Source organism: Carettochelys insculpta, chromosome 16 (genome assembly GCF_033958435.1).
Source record: "Carettochelys insculpta isolate YL-2023 chromosome 16, ASM3395843v1, whole genome shotgun sequence".
Classification (NCBI taxonomy): Eukaryota; Metazoa; Chordata; order Testudines; family Carettochelyidae; genus Carettochelys; species Carettochelys insculpta.
The window spans coordinates 34,394,036-34,414,293 of record NC_134152.1 but is presented as its reverse complement, the minus strand read 5'-3'; the positions used below and the strand labels follow the sequence as shown (position 1 = coordinate 34,414,293).

The following is a 20,258-nucleotide window of genomic DNA, read 5'->3' as shown; positions in this document are numbered from 1 at the left end:
GCAACTGGGAATGGAAAGGTGACCTTCAGATAACTACAGAGCACAAAAATAATTAGGGCTAAAACAGAGCAGATAGGTTTCATTTTTAAATAAATGTACTATTATTTATCCAAGATTATGTACTGAACGACTTGGCAAACTGTTCGGCAGAGATGAAGGTTACAAGGAACCCATGGAAAACTTCTAAAGAATGTCTTTCTGTTCTCCTATCTAGAGAGCAATAAGCACAGCATCCTGTGGGTCAGAAAGAGCTAAGGCCGTCTGCACAGGCCCGCCAATGGGAGGGGTCAGAGGGAAGCTGCCTTGGGCAGCTGCAGTAGTGGCTGAAACCCCAGGTCCCTTAAATTGCTCCCAGATCCCCCCAGTGGCATCCTCTGAGCAGAGCTGAAGGGCCAACTGGGGGATTTAGTCCCAGCCCCAACTTGAGCCAAGGCCCAACCCTTTCTAGGGACATGGAGTCATCCTTCCCGGGGCCTGGCATATCTGTGGGCCACCCGGCTTCTCAATCTTCAGTAAAGTTGGCAATGCCGTGTAACTTTTGCGTGCAGTGCTCATTCCTCTCCCACACATGCACAGACCCCTGCTCTGCCTATTAAGACGTTTGCATGAGAAATCTCTTGGATTGGGAGGATTAACAAGCCAAAAGGCAGGTGAGCTGGTAGCTCGCCATTATCAGACCCTGAAGATTTTGGCTGCATATTTATTTCCATTCTAGCAGATGTACCTGGTGTTGCTCAGGTCTTTAACTGAAAGGGCTCTTTCTCTCTTTCTTTGGGGAAAATAAATGAAAAATATGTATGCTTTATTTTAATTACTGTATTTTTCAAAAATGAAGGAGAATGAAGGCTGGGGTGAGGGTCCAAAGGTGAGGAGGGGCAGAGGGTTGGAAGGTGGGGAGGGACTCAGAGCAGGGAGCTTAGAATAGGGGTCTGGGAGGTGGGGAGAGGGTTACTGGGATCGCCTGTGGTGGAAGGGTAACACTGCTCCAGTGGCATCTCCTCCCTGGGGATCAGAGCAGCACTCCCAGGCCAGCAGCTCTTCCCAAGGGGCCAGGGCTGCACTCCCTGGCCAGTGACTTCTCCTGTGGGGGGCGGATCTGAGGCTGTGTTCATGTCTGGTGGGGGCCAAGGCTCTGTGGGCTTGCCCCAGCCTCCAGATGCTCCTGCAGTCTGTCTAGGTGGGGCAGTGCTCTGGGGACAACCCCCAGCCTGCTGCTGCTCTGGGGGTGGGACTTGCTTGGGGCAGTGCCCCCCCTTTCCTGCAGCCTATGGGAGGCATTCTGTGGGATGGCTCTGGCCTTCCACTGCCCCCTGCCTTGCAGCTGGTCTGCAGGGGGTGCTTTTTTTAGCTGCCTCCAGCCTCCACCAGCTCCCTCCATCCTGCAGCCTGCTTTAGGGAGTCTCCAGGAGTGGGCCAGGCTCTGTGGAACTGTTCCAGGCCTCCAATAGCCCCCGTACACTCAGGGGGAGGCTTAGGGGAACCAGGTTTTGATGGACTCCTCCTCCTCAAGCTACCTCCCAGGGCCAGCATGCTGCTGGAGGGAACCAAGCTCCGAGCACTGCCCCACTCCAGTATTCTCCTCTCTGCAGCCTGCCTGTGGGGGTGAGCTTTGAGGGGCCTCCAGTGCTTCCCCACAGCCTGCAGGATCTGTAGGAGAACAGGGTCTAAGTGCTGTTCCCCCTCCAGCAGTCCCCTTCCCCATAGCCTATAGGATCTCCATGGGAGAGGGGGGCAGGCTTTTGGTTTGGGGTGGGGAGCTACTTAATCTGGTGGCCATAAAGTTGGGGGAGCCCCAGCCCTACTGGCCAGTCTCTTGGTGCTGCAGTGGCCACACTCAATATCACGTCCCTCCTTTCTGTACCCCTCCCTTTCCACATTATGGAAGACAGTCACATTCCTGGCACTTACCCTTTTCTGGGCACAACCAAACACCGACCTTGGTTTTAGTTAGGGCAAGAGAAAGCTGCCTACCAATTTGGTGGTCCTAGCTCTTACAGTTTAGGAGGAGTTCTTGAACAAATGAACTCACAGATGCACAGACAGATGGACTCACAGACAGACAGGCACACTCTAAAATACACATAGAGAGAGATTGATATGGACTTGTGCATTTTTAAGGAGGGTATTTAGTTACCTACCCAAGGAGACCTCTTAAACTACAGCATTGAGCCCGCAGAAACAGAACTGGCTACTCTGTGGCTGGCTTAATTAAATGGCCATTGAAGGTGATGTAAACATCAGATTCCTCACTGTAGATGCCGTTCTCCCTCTCTCGTTTAAACATTCTCACCCAGACCTCGTCTCCTTCCTGCAGCTCGAGCATGAGACTCTGGCTCTGCATGATGCTCCGATCACTGGGCTGGGCATAGAGGATGGCCTCCTCCTTGTTGTTCTTCATTAAGTGCAGGTAGGTCTCTTTGAAATTCCAGGTGTGGACGTTGAGGTTGAAGAAGTAGACCCCTGGCACATAGCAGAAGAATTTCCCAGTGAACATGCTGAAGTGTTGATAGAGGTTCACAAATTCTATATCGAAAGTGACGTGCTGGAAGTAATCTGAGCTATGGAGAGGTTTTCTCCGGCCCACTGAAAAAGCAGCATAATGTAGCTTGCAGGAGTTGCCTGGTGGGCCAACATGACCTTTCTGACCTTTCTGTCCGTTATAACCATGTCGTCCTCGTTTTCCATCCTTTCCTGACCTGCCAGCAATACCTTTCTCTCCTACCTCACCTTTTTCACCTATAATCACAAAGAGGAACAACATTTCACATACCTTTTACGTGCACACACAACACAACCCACAGAGACATCTGGATGGAGACAGCCAGCCTCTCAACTGGTAAAATAATACTTTCTCAACAGGTGCATTGAGGAATATTTGTCATAACTAAATCACGTCTAGAACTGATTTCAAGGACGCTATTGAGAGCAGCTTCTCAATATGGGAACAACAAGAAGTCTTGTGGCACCTTATAGACTAACAGATATTTTGGAGGATAAGCTTTCATGGGCAAAGACCTGCTTCAGCAGATGCATGAGTAGGGGGGTGGTTTCAGAGGGTATTTAAAGAGTGGGGTCCCAGTAAAAGGGAGGGTCAGAGTTGACAGGGTCTATTCAGCAAGGTGGAAATGGCCCAGTATTAACAGTACTTATCAAAAGAGGGAAAAACAAGTTGTTGTAAAACAACAAGTTGAAAAAACAAGGAAAAAAAACAAAAAACAACTTGTTTTTTCCTCTTTTGATTTACACCGTATCTTTTAGGAGGTTATTCTGTCCTGATTAAAAGACAATACATGTTGGAGAATCTTCCATATGCAAATACGGAACTTAAATCTAGTTTGAATTTGCTTCACTTTGGCTCCCTGCCACTGGAGCTCTTTCTGCCATCTCTTGATAGACCACAAAGCTGTCTGTTATCAAAACAAAAAGCAGTCAAGTAGCACTTTATGGTCTGAAGAAGTGGGCCTGTCCCACGAAAGCTCACCTAATAAACTATTTTGCTAGTCTTTAAAGTGCTACTTGACTGCTTTTTGTTTTGATAGTGTATAGACTAGCACGGCTTCCTCTCTGTTACCATCTGTTATCAGATGTCTTTACCACATATAGATAGATATGGGCTGTGATCAAGACCTCAAAGTCGATCCTAGATATGCAGTTCGAGCTACAGCAATTGCACCTCTGGAATCGACACATCTAAGAACAGCTTATCTGGCCATCCTCATGGAGGTAGGTTGATGGGAGAAACTCTCCCATTGATCTCCATGACTACTTGTGAGAATGAGGAGTACAGTGGTTGACTGTCAACCCGACAGTTCGATTTCACATGTCCCCACTAGGCATGCAAAATTGAACCATGGAATATTGACCCTCACCAGGTCGATCTCTTGTGTAGATGTATCCCAAGTTACCTCCTGACCTTTTGGATAAACTAAATTGACTGAGCTGCTTCAGTTCTGAAGGTATGGGTGTTTGCTAATCTGGAGGAGAAATATGGCATGTGAAGGGATGGTTAATTCACGTGTGCCCCTGGTCTTGACTCACCTTTCAGGATGGTGATATCTATTGTTGGCTGGACTTTGGGAACTGAATAGACTGGGTCACTGCTCATCCTAGCATATCGTGAAGAGACAATGGAGGCTGGCTGTTCTGAAGGCCCACAACATCGCACGCATGAAATCCTCTGGGCTTCTTTTCTCAGTGACCCCTTTTCTAGGAAGGGGCCAGCACTCACAGAGGATACAAGGAGCAACAGAAGCGCGGCACTCATCTTCAGCTGAGCCAGCTGGAGCAAGAGAGTAATAGAAATTATTAGTGGTGATATAAGGCAAAGCAGTCTATCTCTGTTCACTTCCCTTAGAGCAAACATCTTCATTATACTTGTATATTATACACTCAGTCAGGGTTGAGGGACCCATTGCATTAGGTGGTGTACACCCACAAAAAATAGGAAGTATCTATTTTAGAGTTTACAAGCTAAGTATATCTGAAGAGACAATCGATGGATGCAACATAAAGACTGGAGGAATCACGGTCTAACAATGGGATGAATATTAGTGTAGAAACTACTAGCCACAGCACATGTACTGCTTAGATACCATTGAACCAATGCTTTACAAAGGCTTTGGATGGAAATCACAAAGTATTGCTAGATAGTATTATTTATAATAATAATTTTTTAAAAAATTGACTATTATAATCTCCAATGACTACAATTCTTTAAAAAAAAAAAAAAAGTAAATTCCAAAGTAAGAAACTTAACTCTCCAAAACAGAAAGTGAGAATAAGAAAGTCTGATTTCAGGAAAAATGCTCAACTGAAAAAAAAATCAATATTTGCTCCAGACAACCTTGCTTTCAGCCCGTTGTTAGTTAACCACTTTAAGACAGAGTGAGCTGGCCAAGCAGACTCCCTTTCTATGACTATATCTGTTTGCTTGCTGCAGAATTCTGGGCAGGCTTCATATTTGCCTTGCTGAGAATGTCTGCTGGAAAGACAACCAGCCCAAATGAATGCAGCAATCAGTGACTGTTGCTTTGCACAAACACTGGTTCTTAAATTTTAATATTGATTTTTTGTACAGTATGGTCAACATGTTCCAAAATCTTGAACTGCAAATGGAGTGAAGGGAAATATAGTAGACAGAGGATAGGAGACCTTCAAGCATACAGATGTCAGTCTTCATACCAAGAAATGAAACAGGAAAGTCACCTTTCTGGTGAAAACTACAGTCTCCATTGCCTTCTGGGAAATTACATTGATATTCACTAGCTTAAGATCTGACCTGAAATTATTTTGTGCAAAAATTATGCCCTCTGCCCCGATCTCAAAGTCCACTAAAGTCCAAGAAAAGAATCTTACTAACTTCGGGTCAGTCACTTCCTGAATACTTTAGTACCTAAAGCAATGCCTGCAAAACCTATCTGAGCAACGCTTATTAACATGCTAAACTAATTCTAGTCATTAACATTAAGAAAACCTGCCCATATATTTGGGAGCAGTGAACAGACCTTCACCAGACTTTTTAAATTGTCTATTCACTGTATAACAGAAATTTGGATTTTAGGTTTCAGTTTTCCAGAACAAGGTTCTCTTTTTGTCACTGCCGACCCTCTGGCACTAAAAAGAAGCCTTAAAATAGTGTATGAATTAGAGTACCACACATTTGAAGGCTCCTTTCCACTGCCAGAATAGTATAAAGGTGTCCAGTGTAAACGGGAATCAGGTCCCAGGCAGGTGACCTATTGGGCCTCTGTATCACGCTTAAATGGTGTATGATTCACAGAGGACAATCAGTTTCTGGGTAACAAGTTTCTAGGCTCATTTAGGGCCTGCCCTAAAATGTACTGGACTATAGTTGCTCAGCAATATAAAGCTCTGTATTAGCTGCACTCTATCTACAAGCTATTCAGGACCAACTTAATCTCGGCGAAAGCTGAAGGTCTTCTCAGGGTCTTCACTGTCTAGTCAGTCATCTTGGGGATATATTGTAGGGAATTGTAATTTCAATCTCATAGTATTGAGTTTAGGAGACATAATTGCTTTTTACTCATTTTTAATATCTTACTGGAGGGCAATCAACGTATTCATTAAGAAAACTATTTCTAATGTGGCCAGAGAAGGAAGATTCATAAATGGGGAGATATTGACTCAAATAATTAAAGTCCCCTGTCCTCCTTGGGGAGAAGAATGGTAGTCATAACTAACAGGATTTAAATGCAGTGTTTTGTTTTCTAGTGAAAACGATGAAACTTGTCCAGTCTGACTTTTTTTAAAGACTTAGAAAAAGAGTTGTGCTCTGGCTTTGTGTGCATTATAACAGTACTAGGGAAATCAACAAAATCTGTGTGTTCTTAGATTATCTGTGAAGAGTAAAAATGCTAACACTTGGCTAGGATTTCTTTTTTGTTGTGGAAAAACACCACAGTCAGCTGAGAAGATAATCCGTCCACAGACTGAACCTATTGGAACGAAGCTGAAGGAAACATTCCGCGGAAGGCTTTTGCATTCTCATGAAGCACAGCCCTAGATCCCTAGCAACATTTCAATCAAGACTGGAGAGGTGTTTTAAAAGATCTCCTCTAGTTCTGACAGGAATGAATTAATCCAGGGAGTCAGAGCATGTATGTTTTGAATAGATCGGACTAAATCAGTGGTTCCCAGATTCATGAGAGTATTGGAGGAGGTCCATGAAAAAATAAAAAAGATAAAAATGATCAGAGAAAACAAGTTTTAAATAAATTGCAAAGTTACACTCAATTATTATTTTTAAATTAATTATCTTCCAATAATGTTATTAATTGCTGTCTGAAAATCTATGTTGTAGTTTTCTTTTTCATTTAAAATGAAGTGTACATAGCAGCCAAAATTGGCTTTGTTAGCGGTCCACAAATGTTTTTATTTGCGGGTGAGGCTGATTGGGGATTTGCAAACGGTATGGAGGGTTGATGGTGGTCCAGACTAGTGAAAATGTTTGGAACCACTGGACTAAATTATCACAGCGGTCTCTTCTGGGCTAAAAAGCTATGCTTCGATTGACACCAGGAAATACATTTTCTTTCAGTCCTATGGAGTTGGGACCTAACCTAGGTTTTCTACTGTGTCTTAGTATGTGTATACCACTGCCCTGTTCTGGATGGAATTGTTAGATCTGCTGCAGACATGAATGGTAGAAACCTGTGTATTTGAATAAAGTGCGTAGACCATGTGTCATTAGATGTAATAACCATGATGCTGGAGCATGCATGTGATTGCTGCTTGTTACAGTCAGAGAGGAGAGGAGATGCAACACAAAGATGAAGAAAGAGGTAAACGGAGGGAGAGGAATAAACCAACTATATAAAGCCACAGAAGGAAATTTGAAAGTCTGAAAGCCATTCAGTATAAAGACACAGAGCAACTGAGAAAAGAAGAGAAATCAAAGAAGCAGATTGAGGGCTTGTCTATACTTACTGGAGAGTCAACAATTCCGAGGTCGATCTTCTGGGTTCGATTTAGTGGGTATACTGGGGACACACTAAACTGACTACCGAGGGTACTCCTGTCAATCACATAACTCCTTGCAGTCATGAGAAGTAAGGGAAATTGATAGCAGAGTTTCTCCCGTCAACCTCCTGCTGTGGGGTAGTGCAGAAAAATCAATGTAAGGTATGTCAACTCCAGCTATGCAATTCACGTAGCTGGAGTTGCATATCTTATATTGATTTTCAACCCTTGTATAGGCCTGGCCAAAGTAAACAAAGTGAGATCAAGAACTGAGTTACAGGGAAACGAGGTAATTCAAAGGGAAAAAAGAAGAAGAGCAAGTCTAGAGATTGGATGAGGAAAAAACTAACCATGAGAAACCTGTAGAAAGAGGCAAGAAGGTAAAATACAAGACAAAAATGTCAAAAGGGTGGAAAGCCAGAAACACAACATATAGGAAGGAAATAGATATGGGGAGGGTTGTATGCTTTTCCTTATTAAAGACAGATATTGTGAGCTTATCATCCCAAGTATGGAGATAACCTGTTTTCTCTCAAACAGGCAACTTTCCTTCTCCTGAACTACAGACTCCGATTGCCATCACCTTCACTAGCAATAAAACTCTGGCAGCCTGTGCATCGTCAGAAAATAAATCAAAATCCTGCACCAGAGGAATGCTCGTCCTACTTTTTGATACTGATCTGACATGCTTGCTTGTGTCTAAAATGATATATTAGCTCAACATTGAATGTCTGGAGACTGCAAAACTGATCTCTTTCCTATCTGAACACCCTTCATGGTTCCTCGAGAGAGAGATTCATTTTTGAAGCAGCAGGTCAGAAATAGAAGTATAAATTAGCTTATTTCTTTACTGTGAAAAATGTTCCTCTACTACGAACATCAGCATCCCAAAATATCTTACTTAGGCATTTCTGTTTTCTGACTGAGGAGAAAGCCCAAACATGGGATCATAGACACAGTCATCATGTTAATATCTATCCCTGAACTAAAAGGACAAATGTTTTATTTGTCTGTTATTCTTAGCCTCTGCTTGCCATAGCAGGCTCAAAGCCACAGAAGGACTTGTCTAAAGTATAGTTCAGGGGATTGTCACCTTCCTAGAAAATGTCTTTCCTTCAATTTTTGCTGCATTTTCAGTGACTAAAATAATGGAGCAAAAACATAGCCAAACAAAACAAACAAATAAAAAGTAGTTTTTGGGAGCCATCTTTCAGAGAGGGATCCAGCCCACAACTTTTGCATCTGGATCTGAACTTTCCCATATTTGAGGGAAACCAGAGCAGAAGGTTTGGGTTTGAAGGTGAACATTCTAAAACAGTGAAGGGCAACCTAAGCTAGCGAATGGACTGCAGGAGTGGCCTTCTTCCTCTCAGATAGTCCCAACCAAAACCATCTCCCAGACTAGGGTAGTTTTGTTAACTGCTCTTGCATACATTGAAAATGTCAGGTGTGCTGATTGAAATGTAGCTGCACTTTGACTGGATGCAGAGGGAGGGTACGGCTCTCACAATGTTGTGTGCACTGGTAGGAAAAAACTACCCAGACAAAAACCAGCACAATCTGGCAACCCTGTGCATGAGCAATAGCAAACCAGATACCTCGTGGGCCACACATGAGACCTTGGTGGTAGAGGCGACGAAGCTGTATATGCAATGACATGTCCTCATTGTGAGACCTCCACATATGCTGATCTGTCACATTTTCATTAACAAGCTTTTGCCAAATTACAGTGATGCTTCTTTGCAGCCAATTTGATTCCAAACAGGCAATTTCAAAGACAGAAGAAAAGCCTCTTTCTGTCCTGATAACAACTCCAAATGCCCGGGCCTGTAAGTTCAGCATCAGCACACTAAATTGGTGGTGGCAATTATAACAAAGCAAGCAACAGTGAAATTTTCTTCCACAATGGGCAGAATGGTACTTCTCCAGATGTGAACTGGGGACCTGGGGACAGCTTCAAAATCTTTAGCAATTCAAGTGGAAACTTAAAAGCATGAAATGATTCAACTGTGACCCTCTCTCTTCTGTTTTGATCCCCTTTTGTTGCAGTCTTGGTAAACCAATAAAAAACAGAAAAGTGGAGTTTTGCTGCCAATGGGACCCCTATAGATCTCAGCCTGATTGAAGGACTCCAGATAACTTTAGTGGCCTTAGGATCAGACTCTGTGAACATGGTAAATGTGTCTGTGGTGACTTCATTATAAATTCCAATTTGATAGGCTAGAGGAGCTGATTTAAAGCCAATAAGAACTGTGGACGCCATCTTATATAGAAGCCACTTCACATGCCTTACTTCTGCACGCACACAAGAGCCTGTCCTTTCCTTGACCTGTTTGGGAATGGCTGGGAGGATGAGCTCTATGGAATGCGTTAATGAACTGTTTGGAGTTGGGGCTCCAGCTCCCTGACACCTGTTTTTCCTGGCTGATAATGGTTTCTCTTTGAAAAGTGATTTACAATTCTCTAACTAATTGCCTCTGACACTGGGCTTGTTTGTGTAAGGGTATAAAATACTAGAGTTAGCTGCATCAAGCAGCCCTGCTGGACCTGGTTTTACTAGTGTCCAGTTTGGCTGATCTGTTGCCTTATTGAATTCAGTAAAGATGAATGTTAGCCACCTAAACACAGAGAAGTCCTGTGCTTCAACAGAACCCTAGTCTGCTTGACCAAAAGAAACCTTTTGCAAGATTTGAAAGGGCCTGGTTAGCTTTTCTTTCTGACTGGGATGACAATGTCAAATGCCATACAAAGCTGTTCCTAAGGTATTTCCAAAGCTGCCCCATCCGTAGGATGGTACAGGGCCACCACTCTGTGCCCCACACCTTGTGCGGGGGGAGCACCACAGTGGCTGACCCAAACATCGTATGGATGGGATGATCCCCAGTATTGGGATTAGCCTGCAGGGCCCAGGATGGCTTGAGGATTATCTGCAGGGGGGCAGCTGAAATGGGGTGGCAGCAGGGGTCATCCCCACATTTATTATGGTGGCAGGTGCTGTGAGATGTGCTCCACTGTGCCACCATCTCCCAGATGGGTCACTCCGCTTCACCACAGTGCTGGGAAGTGCAGCATCCTGGCCCTGGCCCAGCCCACTCTGCTCTGGGAGACAGTGGCAAAGGAGAGCGGGCTGCTTCGCTTCCTGCAGTTCCCACCACTGCAGAGAACACAGGGGGCTCTGCCCTTTGCTGCTGCCCCACACTAGACCCCAGGGTAATCTTCTAAAATGGCCACTAATTACTGCCCATCGCCTGCTGCTTTCTGCTCCCCTGCAGTGCTAATACCCTCAGGCCTTGTCTCAGGCCCTGCAGTCTGGGAGAGGGAGCAGACCAGAGCTCTCCAGCTCTGTCTGCCTTTCCCCAACCCTGCTTCACAAAGCCTCAGTAGCTTCCCTAGCAGGCATGTCCTTCCTGCTCTACGGCTGGAAAAAGAGTCTTCTCTCCTCCTCTTCCAGAGCTCCCATTTATACAGCCCCAGCTGGGCCCTAATTGGCAGCTAATTGCCTCAGCAGCTGGCTCCAAAGTCTCATTCGTCACCCAGGGCTGGATTTAACTTATAGGGCCAATGTGGGGCAATCACCCCATCACAATCAGCTTTAATGGACAACCATTTCTTCTGATTCTAGAGGGGAGGTTCAAACCCGGGGCTAAAGTCTGCCAGAATGTTTAAAAAAATACATAAGTGACTTCCATCTGAGGAAAGGAAGGTTAATATCCAAATGAACAACTCACATGCCTCTTGTCTGACCTTTCAGTTTGGTTTCTTCACAAGCTGAAGGCAAGTCAGCCTGGGGAAAGGGGAATCTCTTCAGTATATACAAGAGACTATGTCTCATGGTGAGGGGCATGGTATTCTGGAGAAGTGGTTAAATGTCTGGCTCTGGCACAGACATTGTGTGACATTGGCTGACACTCAGTCTAACCTGTGCCTCAGTTTTCCAGCTGCAAAGTGGGGATTGTACTTTGTTTGCTCACACTGATGTTGTGTGGATAAAATCCATTCAGAACTGGGAGGTGTATGATGAAGGCCAGGTAAGTGGGTAGGTCTATTCTTTAGTCATAGGAAGTTTGTTTAAATTTCTGCAGACATAGTTCCTTTCTTTTGTTCCTAGGCTTCATCCTGGTCACTTAAAAATGGATCTCTAAGAGAGCCTTTTCCTTTTGCTTACTGAGCATCTTCAGCCACTGCCCTCTTGTATGACAAAGTTGGAAAACACACCATGATTTGTTGTACTGCAGGCTTTTGAACTGATCCGAGGAGGGAATCCCTCTCTGGTAGCAGAAACATGCCTTCTCCTCTACCCTTTCTAACCTTCTGTCTTGTTGGAAATTCTCAAGGCTGGATAAGAGACACCCTGCTGCTGGCGATGAAAATGTCTGGAAGCAAAACTCTTCAGAATTATTCTACCACGAACACTGAGCTGTCTTGCGGATGTTACTTGATTTTGTTGGAGGAGCGAAAGTTTCTTCGTGGATGATTTATTATTCAAAGGCCTTGCCACTCCGAAGGCCATGCATCCAAACAGGTCAGCAGTGTGTCCCCTCTACCACGGCTTCTGCATGAAATGGGTGGGCACCCAATCTATGAAACTACAGCCACAGCCATCTTTGGGATTGATGTGGCCCTGCACAGTACTATTAAATGGGTGTCCCTATGCCTGATAGCAGCTCAGAGAGAGGGGACGATGATTTTGTTAGAGCTGTGATTTTATAATCTTCAGCAACATGTTAATGAAATATTTTAAAGCAAATTTTAAACTAAGGTCCTGTCAACTAACACAGAACATTCAGAAACAGACATTATATATCTGGGTTTGGCAAATGCCCATTAAATGGTTTCATTACCACTTGAATAGTGTTTTCAGAAGGGTTTTTTGCTTTTTAAGTTAACTAGATCCTCTCCCAAGGAAGTGGAGCCATGGAAGAGAGGTAGAAAGAAGTGGCTGGGTGGACATTAAGACCCAGCAGTCCCCCCAAGTTTTCAGGGGCCGTATGCAGCTGCACATTCTGTGTATGAGTAAGGTTGGCCCTGACTATAGCGTAGAGCTGAGATAAAATTTAACTCCTCAGCACATGCTGTGTTTTAATTAACATTCCCACAGCCATGAGTTGACTTGCAAATTCAAGACGAGCTAGATTCAAAAAGATAGTGTGGTTTAAAAAAAGCTGTTATTTGGACCCTGTGTTTGTTTATGTCCCCATCAAGCCTAAGGACAGCCATATGATCCACTGGTAACATCTTCTGTTCATGATGTTTTCAAAACATTTGGGGATTAATCTAAAGAGGATTCCACAGCACTGTGAACAGAATCCAGACTGCATAAAATCCTGTTAATGTTGCTGCTGATAGCTTCCTTGCTTGGTGTGAATAAATGCAGATACATACACAAAGCGCTCCTCAGGATTGGAAGCAACCGCTAGACTTGTGCACTCAAAAAGCTAAAGAACCTTTGATCTGGATCTTAACACTGCAGAAACTTGGATTAGACCCAAGCTCACTGGTTGGTTGGTCTCTCCTTTTATAATGAGCTGAACAAAAGATCAGATCCAAAAGTTGCAGCTCATTAAGTTTCTACAAGAGATAGAATAATTCTGCTATTATGTCTACTGATCTTTAATTCAGATGTAGTGTAAGCAGACATAATGCCATTGTGACCGAGGGAGTAGCACCTGCTTTTAAAGCAGGTATCAATTGCCCTTGAGTTCATGAATAATTTGGGGCCTTAAACAGTTATTTTTGCTTACAAAAGAAATAAAAAAAAATCCCTTTCTAATTCACCTCTCTCCTGAGCAGTATCTGAAGGGTGCTTCCAACATTGTCTCTTGCCAGGAACATGATTGCAATGGATTGGAAATGGCCTTGCTTTTTTACTAGGCGGGCCCTTGAAAGGAATCCCATTTTCAGAGCATGTCCAGACAACGATTCAGCCCAGCTCTGAGGATCAAACAGACATGTTATAGCTAAGTAATAGGCAGAGCAACCGCCCAGATGCAGCAAATTAACTAATGAAACTGTACCTATTGCTCCTTTGTGCTTTGCTTGGAAGTAGAATTGGTCAGGGTGACTCACCAGCAATAATTCAGCTGATCTTTGGACTTTCTTGGTTTCTACTAAAAGTGGAAATTATTTGGAGGATTTGTTTGCAATTTTCAGCAACAAAAATGTTTTCATGGCACATATTGAGCTGGTGCAGCACAACAGCACAAATACCCCATTTCAAACCGCCGTGCTGATGTGAAACAGCTAAGACCAGATGCTGAGTCCCCTTTAACTGCCGGGTCTCTCCTTGGGTGCATGAGATGTACGCTCCAGTGACTAATAACAATAATAGTAATGGATGATTGTTATATTTCTCCTCCCTGAGACATGCTGCTACCACCAGTGATTCCTACCTGAGGCTAAGAAGAAAAGCACAATCAAAATTGTGGTAATTCTTCAGCACACCGAAGAAGCTGAATTCATAAGTGTGGTTATGGTCCCCAATGCCTTCAAAGCCTCTAATAACAGCTGATCTCCTACCCTTCTCACTCCTATCACATTTGTTCTAGCAGAGAGTTGAGCTGAAGACTAGTACAGCTGACTGTCACCATAATTCAGGAAACTTTCAGAAATAATAGCAAACCAAGGAGACTCTGACTTTGGGTCATCGTGGGTGGTGGGTGAACCTAAGGTAGGGGGAGGCAAGTTCCCAACCCTGCCCCTTCCACTTGAGGCCCTGCTTTGTCCTTCTGTTCCCCCTTTCTTCCTGAGGCTCCCTCTGGGAGCCAATTCTCCCCACCTGAAGGATCAGGCCTCCAACCCAACCCTCTCACCAGAGCAGGTGGGATGGTCCCAGCCCCCTAGGCCCTGGAAGACAGGGCCGGCAGACAACCCCAGCCTCAGTGCAGCTGAAGCCTGGAGAGCCCTAGTAGACTGTAGGGAGCAGTGCTGAAGCAGAGGGGTCCTGGGGGTGGAGTGTGGGTGGGGCCACACCTGGCAGTGTGAGAAGACATTCCCTTCCCCGCTATCCACTGCTCTTGAGAGTCACAACAACCATTCCACCGCTTGTCAACCCCAAGACAAAGGCACATTCAAGCCTCAGTGTCAGCAGTGACGAATGAAACAGTGAGCATTAAGTGGGGTCAGATCAGAGCCAGTTCAATGGCATTCTGGACAGACCCCGCTCTCACTTTCCCTTATTGTGCATGTGGCAGCAAGCAGAAAGCAAGAGCAAGTAACGCAGCCACCCCTTTGCAGCAATTCACCAGAAGAACTGGTCTGGGAGCTGTGCTTCCTCCAGATCAGTGTGTTTTTCCATCTATGCAGATCCATTTAACTTACCTTGTGACTCAAAATCCCCTTCTCCTTAGTTTCCTTGCTGCTGCATAGCAAGTTTCATAATGTGAAAGCCCCTGTTCTTTCAGCTTTTGGTCTGGTGGCTTCTGCTGCTGCAGCTTCCTCACCGGTGTCCAAAGGAAACAGTGAGTGTCAGCCCAAGTTCCTATGGAACTCAGCCGCTACAGTGCAGGCAGTGTGCGAATGAGTTTTCTTCCCTTTGTGCTGGATTGGGCTCCTGATTTCCAGCTATGCTGTCAGTTTCTTAGCATTGGAGAAAGTCTATCAGGCTGTATGGCTCTTCTCATGACAATAGGGATGAATACAAAATAAGACGCCCAAATAAAACCCACAATCAGCCGTTGCAGCCAGGAGGAAGACAAAAGTGCTAGAAACACATGAAACTAATTATCCTTTGGTAGACTCAGCTACTTCTTGGGGGTGAGGGGAGGGGAAGAAAAGAGGAGAAGCTCTGTCCTTCAAGCACTGGTTACAGTGATGAAATGAGAAAAAACCCAGGGGAGGGATAGCTCAGTGGTTTAAGCACTGCCCCCCCCCCCCCCAAACCTGGGGTTATGAGCTCAATCCTTGCAGGGGCTGTTTAGGGATCTAGGACTAAAACAAATCCTAAGAAAAGGGAAGGGTGCTTGGTTCTTCCAAGAGGGCTGGGGACTGGACTTGATGATCTCCCAAGGTCCCTTTCAGCTCTGTGAAACGCATATTTACCCACCAGCTTCTCCAGTGTAAACAGTAGCTTTCCTTGGCTTTAACTAGGAGGTGCTACCCAAAAAGAACAAATCCCAGCCTGCCAAGAGCCCAGGATGCTGGGATCTCTAGATGGATGCAGGAGTATTGTGTCCAGTTCTGCCCCCACCCCCTATAGAAAGGATGTGGATGCATTTGAGAGGATCCAGTGGAGGGCAGCCAAAACGATTAGGGGGCTGGAGCACCAGACCCATGAGGAGAGGCTGATGGATCTGGGCTTGTTTAGTTTACAGAAAAGAAGCGCGAGAAGTGATTCAGTAGCAGCCTTCAACTTTCTGAAGGGGGCCTCTAAAGAGGATGGAGAGAGGCTATTCTCAGTGGTAGCAGATGGCAGAACAAGGAGCAATGGTCTCAAGTTACAGAGGGAGAGTTGTAGGCTGGATATTAGGAAAAACTATTTCACTAGAAAAGTGGTGAAGGGCTGGACCCAATGACCTCCTAGGTCCCCTCCAGCCCTAATATTCTATGGTACCATATTCTCTGTGGGATGCACCTCCATATTTTTTTAAAAAAGGAAGACGGAATCAATCTATTACATTGTTATACAGATTCGGCGTAAATCTCAGGAAGAAGGTGTGCATGACTGGATTCTTCCTAATATCCAATAATTCATTATAACTTCCTTACCATAATCTTTCTGCCTTCAAAAATAATCCCAAAGCGTTAGTGTGGTAACTAGCAACTACAGGATGTCACTTATGACAGATATTGATCCTAAACTATTGTCAGCTCACACCAGGGAGAGGAAGTCAAGATGGAATAAACAGCATGAGTAAAGTGGTAGACTCTTTTTTACCATTAGTTCCTGTGCTGTCTTTCAATTTTACCTATTCCCTCATAAAGTTTGGGTCAGGTTTATAACCTGGTGATTGTAATTACACCTAAAGGACAATATAATCACACTGGCTTTGCTTTTCAGCAGGTAATCATCCTCCTTGCCAATATCTTGAAAGTCAACTACGTGACCGAATTACTTATTACACTGATGCCATTCTCAATAGCATTAAAGTAAACCCTTAATTAGAAGCACATTACAGTTGCAAGCAAAGCAAGTCAGGAAATGGCACAATTAAAGGCTGCCCAGCCATTCAACAGCTCAAACATTTTTGCTGAATTGTCGTGAAAAAAAAGGAGTCAGCTTTTAGCAGAAAGCCAGCATGAAACAAAGTCCTGGTTGGGATGATTTAGTTGGGGTTGATCCTGCTTTAGGCAGGGGGCTGGGCTCAATGACCTCCTAAAGTCCCTTCTAGCCCTGGGATTCTATGATTTCAGCCCAAGTAGCCAAACTTTATCAGTTATATACAATTGAAAGCAGAGACTTACAATGCAAAGTGTCAGGCAACCATAGCCCTATGCACTGCTACCTGTGACATCTACAATAATGTATGTCTCCTGTGTTAAGTGTTTACTTGATCATTCTCCCACCCTTTCCTTTCTAGCTTCACCATCTGCCCTCCAAGCTCCCCTGCTTCCTCCCTGCTTACCTATAGCTCCTCTTTTAATGTCTCTCCTGTCCTTTGTCTCTCTGTCTCACCTCAGCCCACCCAAAAATTAAGAAAGGACAAACCCCTGCACCACCTGAAACCCCACAAAGTCAAGGTACGAACATGACATCTGCAGCCCATCACCTTGTTCACGCTGCTTGTATTTTCTCTCTCTTTGTGAGTATTGCATGTTTTACTTGTGAGCACTTCCAGGCAGGAACAGTCTTCTGCTTTGTACAGCATACCACAGCTACATTCCTGGTCCCTATCAAAATACAGATAGATAATGTTAGGAACAAGGGGTGTTAATTACATTGCACTTACACTGTAGTTATTGTTAATTGTTCAGCAGTCTATGTGGTTACTGGATGATTGATAAATAAAGGTAATGTGATGCCTAACTACAGTGTAACCGCAATGTAAATACAGTGCAATTATAAGCACTGTGTTAGACAATGCAGCCTAAAATGGTTTGTTTACTGCTTTGTACCATTTTGGATTAAATTAGTAACATTTTGGTTCTCTGAGAATAACTGGTCTTTCTGGATATGGTGAGAGGGGATCAGGAGTGCCTGTCTGGGGGAAATTGGATGTGAGACACCAGTCCAAAAGAAAGAAGTGCTTACACATCGCTCTCTGAATGTTCTGGCTGTGTTTAGCCTGGTGGCTGCTTGTTCCATCCTTATGCCTGACCTGTGCATTCAGCTTCCGTCAGCAGGAAAATAAAATATTGAATCATAAGTGTATGCAGCTCCCCAGGCACTTCAGAGCGCAGGGCTGCCATTCATTTCAATACGCTGTGTACTCCCAGTAATGAAAGGAGGTGAACAGTGGAGCCTGGCGTGACATGTTGGGCAGGGCCTCAGCCAATAGATGTGGAAGAAACCTAGGCTGGTATTTTCTATAGCTCCGGATACAGGGGAAACAGCTCTATCACCACAGAGGGGACAACAAATGCCTTAGGAGTGAAATAAAGATGCCACATCTCTTCTGGATGACCATTTGCTTGAGGTTAATGCCCTGTAGGCTGCAGTTCTGCATAACTTCAGCCAGGTTGTCCTGTTACTGTATCCGTTTCAGGCTGGTAACCTTTGATTTGGCATCAAAAACTTTCACAAATTCTCTTAAATTAGCTACAAAAGAGTGAAAAATGGATCAAGCATACAGCGTATAGGGCACCTCTATGACACAACTGCTCCACCACATCACAGGCTTTGATGGTTTTGGCCCTGTCATGGGGCAAACTCACTGCCATGGTGCCTCTGTCTCACAGATGAGGGAATTAGCTCATTTTCTGCAGCTGGCACCTCCCTGTGGTGAGCGTGTCGTCTGCTGCCACTCTCCACCCTAGTCTTTGCCCTATTTGGGACCAGCAGTTGTCATAGGATTGCTGGGTTCTTCTTGGGACATTGCTCTTCAGCAGTGCCCACTACAGTCCCTTGCCACCTTCCGGGGTCTCAGCAGTCTTTGCTCAGGGTGCCTACTGCAGCCAGCTGCAGCCTCTCTCCAGCTCCCACCTCAGAGGCAAACCACAGACTGTCTTGATGCAAGTTGGTGTGGCCTGGTGCAGTGCAAAGGGAGAGGAGAGAGACACAGACCCACCTACTACTGCGAGTCCCAGCCCAGAGACCCCCTGGTGGCATCCTTGTCCTTTTCTCTCCCCTTACTGCCTTACTCCCTGGGCCACTTCCCCTGTGACTCCTTGAACTTTCTGGGCCTCTCTGTTGGGGCCAGCAGACTGGCAGGCATCAGGCTAGAGCCTCTGCCTAGCTCCCCTTAGACTGCACAGCAGTGCTCTACAGAAGTGCTTGTTCTTACCAGGGTCTGAACTTTCCCTGGTCAGGATCTAACTGCCCCAGCTCTGCTGGAGGAACTCCTTATATGCAGAGCTTCTCCAGCAAGCTGCTCTCTGATTGGCTCCATGCAGGAACCCTTCATCCATTGGCTCAGGTGCTGCACAGGCCCATTCTAGCCTGCCTTAACTCCTACCCTGCAACAGTGGGGCCCTTGGTCCACTACAGGCCACCTTGGAATTTTTCTGGAAATTGAATTCTGCTTGCTCCAGAATGGTAAGAAAACATTTTTGCTGCACAAGCCTCCTCCCCCGATTGCCTTTGAGACCACCATGGGTGGTGGATCCCACTGGGTAAGAAGCACTGCTCTAGTTTAAGGTGAACTTATGCTTAATGGGCTCCCATGAAGTGGGGCTTTCCCATGCATTTGCCTATCACAGTACTTGAGGCTAGCATTCATTATTCTTGTAAGGACTTCCACCCCGGTGCTCTAAACATGGAGCTGGCACCAGGGAGCCTCTCTTTTTGGAAATGCTGTACGCTCTCCTAGATGAGTGAAATGGTATGACATGAGTTGGGGGGTGACAGTGGGCCCCTGGGCCAGGTGTGCGTGGGGGCAGCTCCACACCCAGAAAGGGGCGGGGCCTCAGGTGGAAGGGGCGGGGGCAGGAGCAGCCAACCCTCAGCACCCCATAGACTGCGATGCTGTCCCGTCCCCCCTGTCCTCAGAGCCATGTAGTACAGTGCTCTGACGGCTATTTAAAGGGCCTGAGGGTCTGGCCAGCATCGCTGCTTCAGTAGCGGCGGTGGCAGCTAGGAGCCTGGGTCCCTTTGAATCATGGGCCCCAGGCAACTGCCTCCTTTGCTCCCCCTGCCCCATCCTTCCCCATTGGCTGGCTTGGAAATGAACAAGGTCACATTTAGGGCTTATCTAGGCCACTGTTAAAATATATGCTAGAAACCGCTATCCACCAGGAGATGTTTCCGCTCTGTTTTTAAAACGGAATTTACAGCCTCCCCTGCAGTTTCTGATACACCCACACTGCATGATCTGTCTCCATCCATTTCCATTTGTGAGTCATCGCCTCGGTACACACCATCAATTTGATCAACATGTTACACTATGAAACTCGCTCTCCTCTTTTGGCACAACTGTGCATAGCAAGTGTTGGATTAAAGGCCCAGAGCCAGAAGTTGCAGTGGGAAAGTGTGACTGGCTCTTTGATGAACCTTTGGAGGTAGGGGAAAGAACTCACAAAACAAGAAGTAGATCAGGTTATTTTAGAATAAAAGACAGGCCTTATTTCTGGAAGACTGCTAGGTTCTGTGGGAATGGTTGTGTGTGTGTGTGTGTGTGTGTGTGTAAATTTTCTACATGTGGGGATTTTTCTTTGAAAATTTGCCTAGAAATTTCAAATTTGAAGAT

The 20,258-nt window shown here is 45.3% G+C and overlaps 1 protein-coding gene across 1 annotated transcript; it reads right to left on the bottom strand.

Moving 5' to 3' along the window:
* Positions 1-2,188: 2,188 nt before the first annotated feature.
* Positions 2,189-17,233, bottom strand: C1QTNF8 (C1q and TNF related 8). Its single transcript, XM_075010822.1, has 3 exons — positions 17,184-17,233; positions 4,039-4,279; positions 2,189-2,736 (listed from the first exon to the last, which is right to left on the bottom strand). The coding sequence occupies exons 2-3, from the start codon at positions 4,262-4,264 to the stop codon at positions 2,189-2,191; spliced, it is 774 nt and encodes a 257-aa protein (XP_074866923.1). The 5' UTR covers positions 4,265-4,279; positions 17,184-17,233.
* Between the last annotated feature and the right edge of the window lie 3,025 nt (positions 17,234-20,258).